Source organism: Danio aesculapii, chromosome 3 (genome assembly GCF_903798145.1).
Source record: "Danio aesculapii chromosome 3, fDanAes4.1, whole genome shotgun sequence".
Lineage (NCBI taxonomy): Eukaryota > Metazoa > Chordata > Actinopteri > Cypriniformes > Danionidae > Danio > Danio aesculapii.
The window spans coordinates 8,556,004-8,576,272 of record NC_079437.1 but is presented as its reverse complement, the minus strand read 5'-3'; the positions used below and the strand labels follow the sequence as shown (position 1 = coordinate 8,576,272).

At 36.1% G+C, this 20,269-nt stretch overlaps 1 protein-coding gene across 4 annotated transcripts; it reads left to right on the top strand.

Moving 5' to 3' along the window:
* On the top strand, positions 1-19,662 carry LOC130220843 (butyrophilin-like protein 2). 4 transcript variants are annotated; one of them, XM_056453087.1, is made up of 18 exons: positions 1-143; positions 4,350-4,694; positions 4,780-5,136; positions 8,928-9,029; positions 9,110-9,202; positions 9,404-9,496; positions 10,759-10,833; positions 11,195-11,308; positions 11,539-11,595; positions 13,052-13,153; positions 14,831-14,911; positions 16,005-16,109; positions 16,343-16,411; positions 16,710-16,778; positions 18,158-18,253; positions 18,502-18,600; positions 18,755-19,360; positions 19,474-19,662. In XM_056453087.1, exons 1-11 carry the CDS (start codon positions 89-91, stop codon positions 14,866-14,868), a joined length of 1,431 nt encoding a protein of 476 aa, XP_056309062.1. In that variant the 5' UTR covers positions 1-88; the 3' UTR covers positions 14,869-14,911; positions 16,005-16,109; positions 16,343-16,411; positions 16,710-16,778; positions 18,158-18,253; positions 18,502-18,600; positions 18,755-19,360; positions 19,474-19,662. The 4 variants fall into 4 exon arrangements, with proteins under 4 accessions (XP_056309062.1, XP_056309063.1, XP_056309061.1 ...); XM_056453088.1 differs by having other exon boundaries at positions 14,831-16,109; positions 18,755-18,773; positions 19,315-19,360; XM_056453086.1 differs by having other exon boundaries at positions 14,831-16,109.
* Positions 19,663-20,269: the final 607 nt, after the last annotated feature.

Sequence of the window (20,269 nt, the reverse complement as noted above, 5' to 3'; positions counted from 1 at the left end):
AGCTCTCATACTGTCTCATATTACTCTATGAAAGTTCTCGTTTTAATAATCTTTTATGACTGATATCTTTGACTAAATTCAATGCACGATGGACATTATTACCTGCATATTTATGTCACTATGTCTACTTCTGGTCGCTGATGGTACGTATTATCACTTTTATTTGATATGCGAAAATAGTCTGTGATGTCATGATCATGAGAAAACAACTTTTGACATGTCGAGATCACGAGAAAACAAGAAAATAATAATAATGCTTGACCCCTAAAGACGTCCATATCTGACGCATTGTTAGTTATTTTTGTTGGTTTAGATTACAACCCGCAAAGTGTCGCGCGAGTGCTGCGAATAACGGTGTACTTGTCTGTAAGTATAAGCTAGTATAAGTATAAAGAATGTATGTGTAGGTGTAAGGGAACAAACTGTAATGCTTGGTAACAAGCAGATAAGCAACACGCAAAGTAGGCTACCGCATAAGTATATTGAATTTACAGTGTATGTTTCTGTAAACTCAAAGGAACAAACTGTATAATGTTTGGGTAATAAGGGGGTAACAATAAGATACTCAACACGCAAAGAACCGCGTAAGTATATTGAATTTATTTATATGATATTATTTATATGATATTTTTGAAAATAGAAAAGGGTGCATTTCAAGCTTGAAGTAATTTTGACATTAGGTGCGTTCGACATGAAGCGCGGCTGCAGCCGGTGATCAACGAGATTAGCCGAGCGCAGGCGTGGGAGGAGTTGAAAACGGAGCCGTCAAACCGGACAGCCGGACACTTCGGGTCGCAAAGTTGTGGCAGTCTCAGTCATGATGACCGATTACATGGCGGCATCATAATTTTTAATTATTTGTAACAACAAAAGATTAACAGTACAAATGAAACAAAGTACAGACTCTACAAACTATAGTTCATTTTAAAACAACAAGAGAATTGTGCATTAACTAGGCTATATAACAAATGCACGAGAGAAATAAGGGGAAACGAGATGGTAATATAAACATAAAAACGAACAGGCCTATTGAATACAAAGCAATAAGCACAAATTTTAGAAATTTAAGCATCACTCAAGGCTAATACTTGTTTGAATATGCTAAAAAGGGGTTTACATTTATAGACATAAAACTTTCCAATATATATAAACGTAAAGCCCAAAAGCAAGGTATTGTGATTAAGTCTGAAACAATGATGAAGATTATTTTGGATAATGAAAGCATTTTCAAAAAAGCACTTTAATCCAAAAAGATTGATCAAAAGGACATTCCTAAAATTAGTGAGCGACACTTTAAGTAGAAGTTTCCCAGAAAGACCATAAACCCTAGACAGGAAATATTATATACTGTATATATATTTTATAATCCTAAAAATCATTTTAGAATTATTTATAAAATAGTTCTTTAACTTAATTTGTTAAGAAACCTTTAGAGTGTCAGGATCAATGATGATAATTATTTTATCACAAGTCTGGAAGACTTATTAGAGTTAATATTTAGGCTATTCACTAAAATATATCATTTAAATCGTTCATGGAGCTGAATGCAGTAAATAGTCTGTATATAAAAAAAGTTGAAAATAAACCAGTGCAAACAAACTAGCCTTTATAACCCGATCATTGAACAAAAGCTGATTACTGCAGTAAAATATTTGTAGTTTTTTAATAAGCAAGATAGAGAGGGTATGAAAAGTTAATGGATTATTTTGAAATATGTGAATTGGAGTTTGTCCAATAATGAAACACACATGGTTGTTGTTACGTGGTGAACTCGGCCAATCACGTAATATCGGTGTCGTCATCGCAGCTCCTGCAGTCGCTCTTCAGATGCTGCACTGGCTGAGTCAGTCGTCTTATCTCGGAGTGACTTTGATGCCACATGTGACAGTCACGTGGCGTCGGCGCAGCATCAATCCGGACTAAATTTCTAACCAGCATGCACCGCTTCAAGACAGATTTCAATCTATATGCGCATCGCTGCAGTCGAACGCACCTAATACTTTTCTCTCAAATACTGCAGTAAAATAGCTTAAAATCTATTTTAACTATTAGTCAGGGTCACTTTGAACACAAATAAATTGTAAGAATGAGCAAACCTATGAAGGAAATATTTATTTGTTTTAGTTTTGTTTGTTTTTTTTTTTAATGGAAAAGGGTGCAATGGGCTAGATGCACACAGACTTTTAATTTTCAGTCACATCAGGCAGCCCATGTGTAAGCGGTGCTCCCAAAATCAGGACGGTGCGTACTGGTGTCATTTGCGTGCATGTGATGGGGGTGAGCGCAGGCTATTATCACGCTCTGTACATGAAATGTTGAATGGCAGTGGCTTAATATTTAGCTGGAGTGGTATTGGTGGTAGCTTATGTTTTGATTGCTGTGCGGTGTTTATTTATTGGTGTTTATACATTTATATTTATGAGATTTACTGTGTGGTGTATTATAACTCTGGGAGGATGTGAAATTATGAGGTTTTACATAATTACGGTTGATGCCCCACTGTTAAATGCCTAGTGGTTGTCATTTTGGTTGCCCTGACCAATCATGTTTATGCAGTCTGCTAATAATCTATATATCATGAACATTTTGAACATTTTATTCCCCACCTGCTGCTCCCCTTCTGTGAAATTTCAATACTTGAGATTATTGTATAAAATAAAAGTAAAACTAGTATTTAAGTGAATTGAGTGTTTGAACTTTGCTTGGTTATTGTGGCCCAAACTAAATACATTATTTTGTCCAGTAAAGAACTTGTGTGTTGTTTGAATACTGCCCTTATTTGGGATGGTTACACAGTGCTTCCACTGAACTGCATGCCATTACAAAATCAGTTTAGTGGCTAATTCGGACTAATTAATTTGTACGAAATTGTACGATTTTAAAAAGGAGGCGTGGCACCTAACCCCACCCCTAACCCCAACCGTCATTGGGGGATGAGCAAATCGTACTAAATTGTACGAATTAGATCGTACGAATTCATACGAATTAGCCACTACATCAAAAAGTTACGAATTGCCGTGAGATTGTGTTGAATCACCACGTTTAAGATCTGATTTAAAAAAAAAATCAGTGCTCTTCACTGCCTGATTGAAATTCGGATTAAAGTGGGTCTCAGATCGGACAAGAAGCACTGCATTAAATTCCATTTCTCCTCACCATATGGAGATTTATTTTACCTCAGTGTTTTCAGTGGAGTTTCTGTGTTCGCCTTCTGTTCCGGATAACGCTTGCGTTTAATCTGAGTTTTATCTCGTTTTATGTTGGAATAACTAAATGAAAGCTTAAGTCTATTTAACTGATTGAATTTTAATTACATTACAACTTCAACATTGTACAAGAAACTTAATGAAATTGAAAATAGTCATATATATTACATACTGTATGTGTGTGTGTTAGTATGTGTATATATATATATATATATATATATATATATATATATATATATATATATATATATATATATATACACACACACACACACATTAAATACTGTTGGTTGTATAGTCTGCATGAAATATGTAATTTTTTTTTTTTCGCCCGTCTCCGGCCCGACAAAACTTGGATCGAGGGCTGACTTTCAATGGATCGCAGCTACAGAGCTGCTCTGCCACGCACGACACCCCGACCCAGAATCAGGTCGTCTACGAGTCATTTAAGCATCGGGTTCCCCACAAACATGCGGTGCGTCACTGTAAGAGGGGGCGGCGCTCGTTCTGGCCACGCCCCCGGTTCCGCGCTGGGGACCCCTCCAGAGAGGGGCTTCCCGGCTACCCGAGGCCTATTGGAGATCCGATGGTGCTGCAGTATCGTTGCTTTTAGGCAGGATTCTGACTTGGAGGCGTTCAATCATAATCCCGCAGATGGTGGCTTCGTGTCAGTGGCTCCTCAGCCAAGCGCACAAACCAAATGTCTGAATCCGCGGTTCTTCTCGTACTGAGCGGGATTACTAGAGTAACAACGGCCCACATCAGTAGGGTAAAACTAACCTGTCTCACGACGGTCAAAACCCAGCTTGCAATATGTACATTTGACTTGTACATGCAGACTGTACAATATTTAATGTGTTCCTCATGATTTTTATTTAATTTTTTCAAAATAAACACATTTCAGTTTTAGTTCTTGCAACACATTAAAAAAAAAGCTGGACTAGTAAAGCATGGTTGATTGATGGTTGCTTAGCAACAGAAGACACCAAGGGAGTGCAAGCCCAAAATCACATTGAAATTGGTGAGGGGATGCAACTTGCATTTTCTAAGCTGTTGTTTTGAAGGCCACAGAGGAGGCGGTGCCACAAGGGCTTGGGCCCCTATGTGTTATTTGCAGCTTTAAGTTTTATTCTTTCTTGATAGGACTCACTGTTCATGGCCCCGCTGCTCCTCTGTCTGCTCCTCTGGGATCTTCAGTGGTTTTGCCCTGTTATGTTAATGAAGCTCTGCCAGTGGAGGATCTAAAGGTGGAATGGAGACGAGCAGACTCAGAGACTCTGGTTCATCTGTATCAAGATGGTGAGAGTCGAGCAGAGGTCCAGCAGCAGGATTATCATGATAGAGCTCATTTCTTTACTGAGAAGATTCAACATGGAAACTTCTCCCTCCGTCTGGACAATCTAACAGCTCAAGATGAAGGAGAATACAGGTGTAAGGTTTTCATTCAGCCGGATTCTGGAGAAGCTGTGGCTCAGATAAAAGATGTTGGTGAGTGAAATCAACTTAAATTCTGGTGATAATTTACGTCAAATAACATTTAATGTAAAATATGAAACTATTTGTTTTCTTTCAGAGCGTTTGTTAGTGTCAGGATCAAATCATCCTGCTTCTGCATATGTTGGTGAGGACGTAACTCTGAACTGCTCTGTAGACTCTCACATCACACCTGAACACATTGAAGAGGTTTCATGGTTGAAAACAGACGATGATGGAGATATTCTGGTCCTGCTTTACCAAAACAACGAGACTTTACCAGATTCATCAGATGAACAGTTCAGAGGCAGAGTTGAGTTCTTCACTGCTGAAATCCCCAAAGGAAACTTCTCTCTCAGACTGAAAAGTGTCAGAACTGAGGATAAAGGAGTTTACATGTGTCAGGTGTTTGCTGGAGGAGCTTCAGCCAATGCGACTGTAGAGCTGGAGAGACTGGGTAAGGAACAAATATGGTCAATATGCTCTAAACTTAAATGAAAACCTCCCTAAATAATGTTGACACTTATATGCCAATAGCTTTTATAATTATACATTTGCACTTGGTGTTAGCAATGCTTTTTGTTGCTATTCATGGTTCTGATCTTTAATTCTGATTTTTGAGCCAAATTCAGAGTTGTTATATGTAAATTACTCTACAGACAGACATACAGCTTTAACCGTGTTGCTGACTACCATTCCAGCTATCATCACTGAGCCAAAAAAAAGAGCTTTATTTGATGTTCACAACGTAGGTTCATGAGGAGAATAAACATTAATGCGTGTCAATCATCACAGTGGTATTTAGGCAGCAGCCATTGCCCTGTGTTAGCCGACAATTTTTTCTCAGTCTTTGCCTTCGGACATACTCCTTTATGGGTTTAACCCATGTTGACTTACAGGTCAAAAATCACCTGTGCATTATTTTAACAGCAAAAAATGTGTTTTTTTAAGTTTGGTGAGTTTTTCTAAAATGACCCCAACATTAGGAAAAAAATTATTTTCACAAGGTTGCACACATTTAGGGTACAGCAGTTGTCTTTGGGTCAATTTTGACCCACCAGCTATAAAACAATTTTTACACCACAAAAACTACACGCACACAAGAATGCACACACCTCCCAAACACACACACACAGACACACTAGAACACACACCCCAGCTAGCAAAATTTATGCGGCTCAAATCCGGCCCACACCAGACACTTAAATCTGGCCCACATACAGCATGGAATGATGCCACTTGGGCGGTCCGCTCCTGTTTGCCAGATCTGGGCCACAATTTAGCCATAGCAATACCACATATTAGCCAGAATTCAACCAAATGAACCAGAAGTGACCCTTTTCTGGGCCACAGTTTGCTTTCATTCTGGCCCAGATCTGGCCTAAATCAGACACTTACATCTGGACCACATACTGAATGGAATGATGGCTCTAGAGCGGTCCGCTCCTGTTTGCCAGATCTGGGCCACAATTAAGCCATAGCAAAACCACATATCAGCCAGAATTCAACCAAATGAACCAGAAGTGACCCTATTCTGGGCCACAATTTGCTTTTATTCTGGCCCAGATCTGGCCTACACCAGACACTTAAATCTGGACCACATACTGAATGGAATGATGGCTCTAGAGCGGTCCGCTCCTGTTTGCCAGATCTGGGCCACAATTAAGCCAAAGCAGTACCACATATTAGCCAGAATTCAATCAAATGAACCAGAACTGACCCTATTCTGGGCCACAGTTTACTTTTATTCTGGCCCAGATCTGGTGTACACCTTACACTTGCTGGGTGTGGCAAAGTACAACAATCCCAGCATGCACTGCAGTATGAATACATTCTTTAGCTTATTGATGCTCCAGTTTTCATAACTTGCTTTTGATTCTGCTGTTCATGTTGACGTTGTTGATTTCGTCACTTTTAGTCTCCTGTTTGTGAGCTTGTTTCATTTTGTTGATTGTCATCGTTGTTGAGGTTCATACGCTGATTATTGATGTCTCTGTAAGCAGAAGTTTTTTTCAGCTTATAAACCTTCATAATTCTGTGGCATGTTCAAGCATGTTATTATGTTACATCTAATAATGGATTAAACATTGGTGAACATCAGTGAGGCGACGCAGTGGCGCAGTAGGTAGTGTTGTCACCTCACAGCAAGAAGGTTGCTGGTTCGAGCTGGGTTTCCTCCGGATGCAACGGTTTCCCCAACAGTCCAAAGACGTGGTACAGGTGAATTGGGTAGGCTAAATTGTCCGTAGTGTATGAGTGTGAATGAGTGTGTGTATATGTTTCCCAGAGATGGGTTGCGGCTGGAAGGGCATCCGCTGAGTAGAAATGTGCTGGATGGGTTGGCAGTTCATTCTGCTGTGACGACCCCGGATTGATAAAGGGACTAAGCCGAAAAGAAAATGAATTAATGAATGAATGAACATCAGTGAATTGGATTATTTCATCACAGGTTGTGCCTCACTTAATTTTATTGTTTTTATTTTCTTGGCTTATTTGCTGTAATAAATAAACTTTTCAAGCAAAGTTCTCAAAAGTTACAGCAGCCCAAAACTAAATTTATATCAAGAGGTTCAGGGCTATGAGCCCAAGTAAAGCAAACACTTTTCTCCATGATGGTGACTTCAGTCTATGTGGTCCACATGTTTTAAGAAAACTGGGCTGCATTTGCCATATCATATCTGGGCCACTATAGGCTAACAGCTGCATTAGCCAGAGCTTACTGTGCCGAATATTTGCCAAAAGTGGCCCACATATGTCTTAAGATAACTGGGCCACATTTGCACATACATGTGTGAGCCACTTTAGGTTCAGACCCAGATTACCCTTAAATGACTATGCCACAATTTTGCCAACTGTGGCCCACATTTGTCCTCCATCATTTGGGCCAAATTTACCATTGTCCACATGGACCACATTAGGCTCACATTCAGATTACATTTTGCCATTAGTGCCAAATCTTTGCCTTAAATGGCCCATATATGAATTTGAATCTTTGGGCACTATTTGCCACTGTACAGGTGGGCCACTTCAGGCTCACATTCATTTTGTACTGCTTTCACTTTTATGAATAATGTCTTGTTAAAAATGTTTTACACATATGCAGGTGCCTTTAGCGTCAGCAAATACACCCTTTAGTCAAAAAATGAGAAATACTGAGGAAATACTGCACACTGATGAGGGAAACCCTCGACATTCACAGAGTTTGTGATAAAGATGTTGTTTCTAAGGACTGAAATTAAGTTTAGCTGCTTTATCTTAGAGGTTTAGTTAAGGTGGGTCATTTATAACCTGAGGGGTGAACGGTGTAGATAGAATTTTAAGACAACGGGAGAGTTGAATTCATAACTCAAGTTGACCGTACTTCAAGGACAGCAAGCCAAGTTTGTTTACCACTATCCATCATGACTGAATGAGCAGGCGAACTCATGAACTTTGTATATGGAGTAACCCTATTATAAATGCAATTAGCCATGTGAAGCTGCTGTATAATGCTAATGCTAGCTGTTGTAAATTCATAGTAAAGCACGGCTTCCTGGGGCTTATTGATTTTAGAAACTGTTGATTTGTTTTGTTAGTAACTTGATTAAGCTTTGTTTTAGTAACTGTAGACTGGGAGCAATGTGAGTTATTGTGTTGGATTATAAATCATTTGTGAATAAGAGTTTTTGAATGGTTTAATCTAGCCCATATCATTACAAAAATCTAAATGAGAGCAGTGTGTTTTTAAGAGAGCAGAGTGTGCATAATGTTTTTCTTAGAAGTTGTCAGTGTGTATGTTATGCGTATGTTTCTAGGGCCCATGGAGATTAATTATTCAATCACATTTTTATTTTATTTTTTAAATGAAACTGCATTTTTAACCACATCACAAGTTAAGATGTTGAGAGCTTAAATATTTATATATTTTTTTTATTCAATATGTTAAAGATATCTGTATATGTTTAATATTAATTTATTTGTTTTGTATCTCCATTTCTGAAGTTCTGGAGTGAGACAAATTAATTGTTAGATTTTAATCAATAGTTGCTAAATGTAGTTTGCTCAATTGCTCATATTGAGCTGAATATGAAAAACAAAAACATTTAAGGCATAATGTTATATAGATTGATCATCAAAATGCATGCATATTTTCAGACTAGGGGTGTGTGTTTGGGGTTTTATTATTCAAATGCTATTGGGGTTATTGTAAAAAAGTGAATTTGCTATGTCTGTTCTGTGTAGTGTTATAACTGATGTTCCCCTCTCTAGGTTTCTCTTCTTTGCACATAGCTGTGCTGGTTTTGTGTGTTGCTGCTGGATCTGTAGCTGTTCTTCTGCTCTGCTCTCTGATCTACTGCAGATTAAATACAGGTGTGTTAATAAATCTCCACTTTGTGTCAGTGTAAGTGTTTTGCTTTTGTAATTGTGATTATTCTGCATTTCCTCTTTAGTCTCCAGCAGAATCTGGAATCTTCAGCTTTCTCTGGTCTTTTTACCAAACCTCTGTATGTTCATAGCCTTCATCCTTTGGGGCTTTACTGAAGGTGAGTGCAGGAGTTTAGTGCTCTTGATTATCTTCAAGCTAAAATAAATCCTGTATTAATAATGTTTTGTTGATTTTTAACTGAATCTTGTCAGTGTTTTGTTCATTTGTGTTCTTTAATGGTTAAGTAATAGTTTATTGGAGTAATGTCTTCACATAATGCAGTTATTTTCAATGTCTGTAATGAAATATTGTGTTTCAGGATCTTTGCATGAGACCATCACCTGCTCTGCTCTTTATATTCTGAGGCCTTTTATGCTGATCTGGGCTTTGTCCTATTTGAAGTATCTTCATGGTATGTTGGAATATATAGTTTAATTTTCCTCAGAGAGAACAATAAATGCACACTGATGGTAGCATTAATGCTTAGCATTGAATTATTATTAGTGGTTAATTCTAATGCAGCGATGTTCTACTGTTTAACACGACGGCGGGGAAGGCAGCATGTTGTCTGCCACGTCATTTGGGATGCCATGTTGAGGGTTGCTGCACTGAAAACATAATATTTTGTACTTAATCCCTTGTATCTTTTTAGACGTTAGTCTGAATCGAATCGTTCGGTTTGAAATCCGTACCCAACCGAAAGTCTCGTACCGAAAGGTTCAATACGAATACGCGTATCGTTATACCCTTTATATATATATATATATATAAATACAGTTGAAGTCAGAATTATTAGCCCCCCTGAATTATTAACCCCCTATTTATTTTTTTCTCAATTTCTGTTTAACAGAGAGACTTTCTTCAACACATTTCTAATCATAATAGTTTTAATAACTCATCTCTAATAACTGATTTGTTTTATCTTTGCCATGATGACAGTAAATAATATTTGACTAGATATTTTCAAGACACTTCTATACAGCTTAAAGTGACATTTAAAGGCTTAACTAGGTTAATTAGGTTAACTAGGCAGGTTAGGGTAATAAAGCAAGTTATTGTATAATGATGGTTTGTTCTGTAGACCAGTGTTTCCCAACCCTTTTTCTGGAGGCACACCAACAGTACATATTTTGGATGTCTCCCTTACCTGACTAATTAAGTTTAGGTTTTGGAATCTCTTCTTATGTTCTAATGAGGGAATTCAGGTGTGTTTGATTAGGGAGACATTGAAAATGTGTACTGTTGGTGTGCCTTCAGGAACATGGTTGGAAAACACTGCTGTAGACTATCGAAAATAAATTAGCTCAAAGGGGCTAATAATTTTGACCTTAAAATAGCTTTTAAAAAATTAAAAACAGCTTTTATTCTAGCCAAAATAAAACAAATAAGACTTTCTCCAGAAGAAAAAATATTATCAGACATACTGTGAACATTTCCTTGCTCTGTTAAACATCATTTGGGAAAAACTTAAAAATAAATTCGACACAGAAAAACATAAAAACCTACTGCCAGCTAGCATTTCGGAAGTGTTATTGCAGAGCAACACAAACAGCGCTCAGAAGTATAAATGCACGACTAACGCACACGACAGGTGCCGTGGGTCATGCCTATCATTTGATGCAGAAGTATAAAACAGCCTTAAGAGCTGATGTATTTCACACTTTCTGTCTGCAGCGAGCCTCATACCATGGATCAGCTTTTTCACACCAACAAGAGAATTTGCTGTTCTCTCACTCGTTGTTTATTCAGGTAAATCCACATTTCACACAACTGAGACTGTGTTCATCATTCTTATTCACAGAGATTGACGAAATATAACAAAATAATTACAAGAAAACAACAAAGGGAGTATGATTGCAATGGTCTAGCATTCTTTTAGTGTCCTCTTTTTTTATTTTACTAATGTCTGTCAGGTAGTACAACGCATTCCGCCTTTACAGAAAATATGGGTCAATATTATAGTATCAGGGACTTTTGTTTGCATTTAATCTTTCTATTTACTTATAGGAACATTATTTTACAAACACAGTCAGTTCACTCTTAAAGATGTGGTGAACAAACTAAGGACATTATTGATCTTGTGTGCCTTTTAATTTCTTTATTTCTGTAGTTCTTTTCTCATATGGCTGGAGAAAGAGAGCACATGATACGAACATCGCTCCTCGTGTATTTTCTGGATTTTTCTTTGGAGTTGTTGTGCTGATGTGCCTCATATTGAGTACAGGTAAGAGGTCTGAATGATTTGATTCTTATACAAGGTTAATACTGAGAGACAATCCAAGTATATAATCAAAAATTTGTTAGCTTTATAACGTTATTACCATTGGTTTTGTTCATTTGCTTCTATTTTTATTACACATACAAACATGCTAGTTAAATACATAGATACAAAATAGTTTAATATTATTTCTAACTGTGTAATAACTTCTAACTTTGTGTTTGTTTGATTTTTAGGAGTCATTTTAAGGCTTCCCTGTCGAGAGCAACAAAGAGAAAGAATCCAGACTTTAGGTGAACACATTTTCTTTCGTTTGACCCCATTAGTTATAACCCAATAAAGTTATTCGAGTTAATAACTGATAAAGTACTACTTAATTACTTAAATATTAATTATTATACAGGGTGGGCCATTTATATGGATACACCTTAACCTCTTAAACCCCAGTGCTATCTTGGGATTACCGCCTGGATTTTGCCTACCCAAATTTAAAAGCTTCCCAAATCTACATGCAGAGGTGTAAATGCATATATTTGGTATCATTTTAAAGAAAACCCTTTGAATTTTCATAAAACACTGTTGAAAGTGTTTAAAATAGCTGTATATATTGTCTGTGTTATAATAAACACCTAAAAAAAGAGGCGCTTTTTGTATTTTTTTTATAAACTCTTTATAAAATTTTTTATAAAAATTTAATAGTGTACCTTTTAGGTGCGGTGTGTTCTAGGTTGCTGTAATTAATTTTGGTGGTTCCTGCACATGTCTCTAATCATAGGAAACAATAAAATTGTCTCTACCATAATCTATGCAATAGTTATTGTATTCCAACTGATGAGAGGTGCTGCACAAGCCACAGTGATCGATCATTGTTTTCATATTTCACTATTCTTTTGTTTGATCAAACATAATTCACTGTGTTTGGACCACGTCAGACATATAAAAGGATTACTTATGCACATCACCTCAAAAACAGAGGAGAAATGACCCTGAAGCACACAGCATAAAGTAAGAGATTACAGCTGTCTGTGCTATATGGGGCTGCTTTTTGATCATAAATGTATTGTTTTCACTTCTGCGCCCTGGAAACACGGCGATATGTGAATATAATTCAGCCAAAAGAAAGCTAGAACCGTATGAGCACCGGCAAGAGCTTTCATTTGAGCTATAACTTGTACATGTGTCATATATGAACCATATAAAAAAATATGAAAATGAACCAATGTTCAATACCCAGCTCGAGTATCCAAATTACTGTGTATTTAAGAGTAAATAACTTTTGTACAGTAGAATAAAAACCAAAAGTGATGCATATGTGCATAAAATATAGATTATACACTTTCAAACGAAACCACTTAAGGGGGTCTGGTGCAATGCTAGCCCTTTAAATCTCAAAGCGAAAGACGCTGACTAATGTGCCACAGACAGGACGTTAATATCATCAACCATTCCCGTTTTATTAAGGTGTATCCATAGAAATGGCCCACCCTGTACTAACTCAAAGTACAGTAAACAAAAGTTTAGACATATGTTGATAAATCACAAAAATTAAACGACTGAAAATGAAAGGGTAATGAATAATTCAGACTCTTACCAGCCTTTATTGCTTGATCTGACATCATCTAGCGTCATGTGACTAATCAAAAACTCTTATCTTGAACTGTGAGCAGGCCACATTTATCCTCCTCTGTGTTGGTCTGTATTTAGAATTCATGTTTACTTTCATGTTTGACTTCTTTTCTTTTTTATTAGCTCTTCGATTCAAGAGGATTCAGGATTTTCATTTCTCATTTGGCACAATGTCTGTTTTACAATTTTCCCAGTTGACCATCTCATTTGGATTTGCCTCTCTAGGTGACTCTGTTTACTGAAATTAGGGCTGTGCAATTAATCGAATTCGGTTTTGATTTCGGCTTCTAACAATTATGAAAAAACATGAATCGAGATAACGATTATTGCATCATATACCGCCCCTTTCCATTTGTACACATTTGTTGCTCTGCAAAGCTCAGTTTCACGAGAAAATTGCTAAAAGCATGTACTGTAATGTAATGTTTGCAGCAGGGGATGCGCCTCATTCATTGATGTACATTCGAATCATTCATGTTTAAAAGCGCGAACGAGAGTGTGCGCTTAGCCTAGGAGACAAGCGGAGCACACACATCTAACGCCATCTTAATGTGAGCCATCTTAATGTGAGCGCTTTAATGGTCAAATACATGCACGTTTGTGTCAGAGCGCTGTGTTTAGCGATTATTCATATTAACCTTCATTTGTGTATTAAACAAACAAGTTGAGAATCAAAAGACACGTGAAAGAGAAACCATATATGAACAGCACCATTCTTAAAGTGACAGCGCGCAATGTCTCTCTGCTCTGCTGTTTTTATCATTAGTCAAACAACATATATAGAAAATCCCTCACTGCTCTTGACTGAAGGACTGCTGTAGCTGAAGTTTTTTTCCTTACAGTGAAGATGCTTAAAGCACAGTTTGTTTCATATTTCTGTTATATTGTATTTATTTCCCTTTCCTTATTTACAGGGGGGAAAATAACTGTACAGTATATATATATATATACACAGCTGAAGTCAGAAATGTTAGCCCTCCTGAATTATTAGCGACCCTTATTTAGGAACTTATTTTCAACCCATTTTTAAACATAAAAGTTTTAATAACTCATTTCTAAAAATAACTGATTTCTTTTATCTTTGCTATGATGACAGCACATTATATTTTACTAGATATTCTTCAAGATACAAGTATTCAGCTTAAAGTGACATTCATAGGCTTAATTAGTGTAATCAGGCAAGTCCTTGTTTAACAGTAGTTTCTTCTGTAGACAATCAAAAATATATATTGTTTAAGGGGGCTAATAATATAGAGTTATTAAAATAGGTTTCAAAATATTTAAATATGCTTTTAATCTAGCCGAAATAAAACAAATCAGACTTTCTCCAGAAGAAAAAATATTAAAGGAAATACTGTGAAAAATTCCGCTGTTAAACATCATTTGGGAAATATATATATATATATATATATATAATAATTCACAGGAGGGCAAATAATTAATTTTGACTTCAACTGATAATCGTTTTGAATAATCGTGTTTACAATTAAGACCAAAATAATCGTGATTATGATTTTTCCTATAATCGAGCAGCCCTAACTGAAATAAAAAATGTTTCTAACTATTCACTAGAACTACTAGTAGACTTGCATGTAAACATAAAGCATAAATGAAGTTAAATACTCCAAATGAAAATCACTTTTAGACACCCATTTAGGAGCCCATCAAAATAATGTGTTAGCAGGTGATGATAATAATACAGTCTCTGTTATTCTAGTGACTAATAGTGTATACGTAGTTAGAAAGTTACTCACAGAAAGCAGAATGTACAGTATTAGACCACCTCTAATTGTAGTGTTTTTATTAAATCACATGTAATAATTTGATGTGGTTTAATGACATTATTTCTTTGTTTAGTTTGAGTGGAAATATAATGGGATCTTGCATATTTTTTTCTTTTAGGATTTATTTCTGTTGCTGTGGAGTTTAGTTACATCTAATGGCTGGTTTGTATGCCATTTTTTCTTCTGCTGCCAGCCAAATGTAAGTTAATTTCATTCTTGCATGGATAATTGAGTGTTTTTTTAATATTATATAACTAGAAATATAACCTATAATGTTTAAGTGAAATATATTCACATGAGTAATATTTAAATGGGAGGTTATATATTGTACTAGTGTTTGTAATGCATTTTGAGTTGAAATGATTAAAAAGTGTGACAATTATGATGATTGTGTTATGAAGAGTGCAGGCATGTGAAAGTCCATTTAAAATGATTGATTGCATTTCTTTGAAACTCCTCTTGGGGAGATATTTCAGTCAGGGCAATATAGAGTCAGTAAATATACTGTATCCACCATGTTGAGGATCTCTAATGCTGAGGTAAGGATTTAGCCAGATTTATTTGTGATTTTCAGCTTTTGAGAATAAGTGATCAAATCTTGTCGAGGATCTCTGTCAGTTCCGGTTTGGTACAGATTATGCATCAATGTTGTGCGACCAAAACTTTTCAAGGCTAGTCTGAGCAGATCATCCGCTCTTCCTGAATAGGGAATGACAGACGCATTCATACATGCCTTCATTCAGATAAATGATGGTGCACTTATATATTAATGAATGATAGTAATTGCTAAGAGTATTGTGTCAAAATAGTCAGTTATTTAAAGTGGTTTTGTTGTAGTTTTAAGAAGGTTCTCCAGCCAATGATTTGAAATGCCAAAGTCACAACAAAGGGTAGATAAAAAAAGGGAAAAGCAGTCCAAGATGTGCGTTTAAGACTGCATTGGACGATCAAGGCAGGAAAAAAATATACAATTATAACCTTGGTTAACCTTGGTGTCCAGCCAGGATTTGTATCGGTATCGGTTCGTACCGATTTGCAATATCGGTATCGTATCGGAAGTTAAAATGTTGTATCGGGACATCCCTAAACAAAATGCTCAGTTTTCAGCTTTAAGGGGGAAAATAATAAATAAGCAGAAGCGCAAATTGATCACAGTTAAATCAAAAGCGTGTATTAAGGGTCAGTTTTATTTTTTATGATGATGACAGTGAATCTGCATCAGATCTGAGATCAGTTTTAGTTTGTGACCTGTGAAGTGTAATGAATGCTGATAATCATCTTTTCATTGGCAGGTCTCTGCAGAACATGGATTGTAGCTTTGTACATAATAACCATATCAGTTCTGGATATCGTCCTAGTGATTTATATTCATCTGACTATATTTAAAGGGGAGAAAGGTATGCTGCATTTATTTTTTATTCGGTGTGAGAACTCATATTTATCATTAATGCAAGATCTTTTTTTGTTGGAAGATTCAAGTTAGGATTGTTGACCTGGTACAATGATTAATGTGTAATATTTAATAGGAACAGAGTGAGCTTAGTGATGAGTGATATTCAATAATAGCTTATCTAGTCATCTGTTTATTAGACATGTTGTGTTGATCAAAAGTGCTGTTTTTAATTGTCAGAGTTTTTGGAGTGGATCTGTATCATTTCATTTCTTGAAGTTCTGAAGATGATCTTAATTCTTGTGCAAGGTATTTTCCATCACTTACTTATAACGCTTCATCAAATAAGAGTACACAATAGATTTACGAAACTAAAACTTTAACACACAAATGTTGTCAGTTTGACTTGCATGTTTTGGATTACACTATTCGTGACGCAATGTGTTGACACTCTGGAGTAATTCAGTAAATAATGGCATTAAAAATTGTAACATTTGACAATAATTTGCATCAGAACACCATGATATTTTTTTCTCTGATTACATAATCCAAGATCCCACAATAAAGTCGTGTTTTCTGCTCATTCATATGAGTTTTGTTTTAACAGCAAAAGAACTTCAAGGAAAACAAAGACAACAACGACAGACTGAGACGAGCCAGCAAGAATCAAATACATGTAATTACTCACTGATCAATAAGTTATGAACTACAGTAATCAAAGTTTGAAGTGGATCAAACCATTTTTTCCAAAATTGCCCCAAGACAAGAATGGGTGTTGTTCAATAATAATAATAATAATAATAATAATAATAATAATAATAATAATAATAATAATAATAATAATAATAATATATTTTATTTTATTTATAACGTGCTTTTCTAAAACCCAAAGCACTTACAAGAAAGTAAAAACAACAAAGCAGAGTAAACAATAATAAAAAAATACCATTAAAACACAGTAAGAATAAAAGAGATATCACAAATTAAATACAGTCCTAAAAAGATGACTTTTAAGTAGCTTTTTAAAAGCGTCCAATGAACCGGCATTCCTAAAGTTAGTGGGAAGAGCATTCCACAGTTTGGGAGCACGGAAAGAGAACGCCCTACCTCCCATGGTGCTGAGTTTGCAGCGAGTCTGAAACAGCGTAGTACTTGAGGCAGAGCGTAGACAGCGAGAGGTAGAGGAAATGGATATCAGGTCACAAATGTAACCTGGAGCAGAACCATAAACCGCTTTATATGTTAAAATCAATGTTTTAAAATCAATACGAGACTTGACGGGCAGCCAGTGAAGTTGTTGGAGTATGGGAGAGATGTGCGACCGAGACGATGTATGTGTCAACACACGTGCAGCAGAATTTTGAATGCATTGTAATATCTTGAGAGAGTTTGCTGGTAACCCTCCGAACAGAGAATTGCAAAAATCCAAGCGAGACGTGATAAAAGCATGGACGAGTCTTTCAGCATCAGGCCTCGAGAGAAAAGGACGCAAGCGGGCTATATTATGAAGATGATAAAAGGCTGTTTTAGTTACATGTTTAAAATGAGGCTTCAGACTAAGCTGAGAGTCAAGGAGAACACCAAGTTTACAGACCTGCGGAGATGGTGATAAGACAGACCCATCGACCGTTAACTCAAATTCACTACACCTCTTAATGTTAGAAGGAGTGCCAACCAATAAAATCTCTGTTTTCGAACTATTCAGTTTAAGATAATTATGTTGCATCCAAGCTTTAATTTCAGTTAAGCAAGCGTTAAGCGATGACATTGATGCCGATGAATTGGGAGAAGTGTTAAGGTAGATTTGTGCTCATCGGTATAACAATGATATCTAATCCCAAATTTTTGCACGATTTGACCAAGAGGCAACATATAAATACTAAAGAGAAGTATTAGGACAACTTAAAAAAAAAAAACATATTTGATCAACTTTAAATGTTGACTACTGTATTTATTCTATATGGCATAAAGCCAGTTTGATAGAACTGTAAAGAGAAGAGATCTGTGTAATGAGTGCAGCTATTTAATCATTTAGTTTGTGTGTGTGTGTTTCAGTGTCTCTCTGTAATGAGCTCATGTACATGTTTGGAGCAGTTGGTGTTGTTTTGTTGAGCTCTGTTTTACTGACAGCAGAACTCTTCCTGAAAACATGTGAGTGAATATTATATTTTAAAATGATTATATATTATAAATGTGTGTGCATTTTTATAGCATTAATATTTTACTTAACTTTTACTATAAAACAATTTAATCTAATTATGCAAAAATCATGCTGATATAATGAACAGAACACAGATTTATTACATTTTACGGTGCATATTAAAAATTGTTTACCATTGTGTTGTGAATTATCCTGCATACATGTTTCTATTCAGCGTTTTTTAATTGTAATACTTTAGTAAACGGAGAGCGTGTCATTGGGGATCTGAGAGTCATCGTCTTCCCTTCTGAATCTGCTTTTGCCTATTATTGGCTGCTGTTACAAATGCACGCATACTGTAAGTGTGTTTTATTATCTTTTGTTATCAATATTTTGTTGTTGTTGTTGATTTTTGCCTTTACAAGAATTGAGTTATCATTTATTGAACTGAAATATCATGTTTATTAACATTAATTATTTATTTATTAACTGTTTTGTCTCCTGTCACATAGTTATGTTTCTTACAACAGGGTAAGTTCAGATTTTTTCTCGATGCAGCTCATGTATGATTATATACATATGGAATGACTGACAACAGTTTGTTGAATTATTGGAAAACTGAGACAAGTATGGGGTGTGCATTAGTTGCAAAGATTTCAACAGAGTCAATTATTCCACTTATACTACGGTTCACACACCTAATGAAGACACTGTTAAAAGCCACTGTTGAGATGTATTTCAGACATTTGTCAGGTATTTGTCCTTAAACTGCTCCTGTGTGTACCACTCTCACACGTCTCATCTAAAGCCTTCTGTTGTGTTTTGATGTGATTTCTGACTGTTGTAGCTGTGAAACAACTAAAATCATTCAGCGTAGTGATATGGAGCTGTAATACGCTTAAAACCTGCCGGAACTACTTCAGCTGTGATTATATGAAAATAATGGCACGCATTAGAATGTTCATCAGCCAATCAGAATCAAGCATTCAACAGCCCTGTAGTATAAACGCATATAACACATTCAGCTGTTTCTATTTCAATGTTCAATCTGTAGTTGTGTTTTCTAATACAGATCAACAGACTGTCAAAGAGACTCCTCTTGAAGACATCAACATGAGGTAAAACACTATTTTACATGTTATATCTGCTGATCTGCAGTATAATAAGGCTTGTCATCTTAGTGTAGAGTAAAGATGTGCAGTCAACAAATAATGTTTTGTTTTGTACACAGAGCTTAGCGGAGAACCATCAAATGGAGGCACTATCTGCACCTGAAACTGCGGTTTCATACTGACTGAAATAAGACTTAAATTTTTACAATTTTTACCCCTTTTCTGATGGTCCTTTCAGTCTTCTGGTTCTCAAGAGTAGGAACCAACAAAGACTGAAAACTAAATTGTAAAGCACAGATTTTGGTATATACAGCATATGTATATGTATGTGTGTGTATATATATATATATATATATATATATATATATATATATATATATATATATATATATATATAGCCCCTTTCACACAGTGATACCGGTAAATATCTGGAAAATTTATGGCATGACTTTACCGGTAAATTTAAAAAAGCGCTGTTCACACTGGCGAGGACCTTACGGAATTTTTCACACATCCATTCCAAAATGGCGGTAAATTCTGACATCAACCAGAAATTACCTCTAAACGGCTGGGCCTATATTTGTAAACATTTGACTACATTACAAACTCTGTGGATGGATCAGTATAGTGAACAACTTCGATGAGAACATATAGAGCAACACTTTCGCATGTCGAGATGTAGATGATATGTGTGTGTGCTGGCGCTCACCGGCTGCTTCACGGGCACACGCGACTCGTCAAGCAACTAAAGGAAGCAGAGCTTGAAGGTGAATCAACGGCTTATCATAAGCATCTTATCGATAATTATTTACACTGTTGGCATTAAGATGAACATATAAACGTTATCTGACTAACTTCTAGCAGTTAAATGGGTCTGGGAAAATATTCAAAGGCTTTTATTTCCATAAACCTCGC

What these genes read in the sequence shown, in the direction of transcription:
- LOC130220843 (XM_056453087.1), top strand. Translation starts at nt 89, where the DNA reads ATGGACATTATTACCTGCATATTTATGTCACTATGTCTACTTCTGGTC. An exon ending in GTGCCTCATATTGAGTACAG is followed by an intron (nt 11,309 to 11,538) that starts GTAAGAGGTCTG and finishes TTTGATTTTTAG; the next exon opens with GAGTCATTTTAAGGCTTCCC. An exon ending in ATTTGGATTTGCCTCTCTAG is followed by an intron (nt 13,154 to 14,830) that starts GTGACTCTGTTT and finishes TTTTTCTTTTAG; the next exon opens with GATTTATTTCTGTTGCTGTG.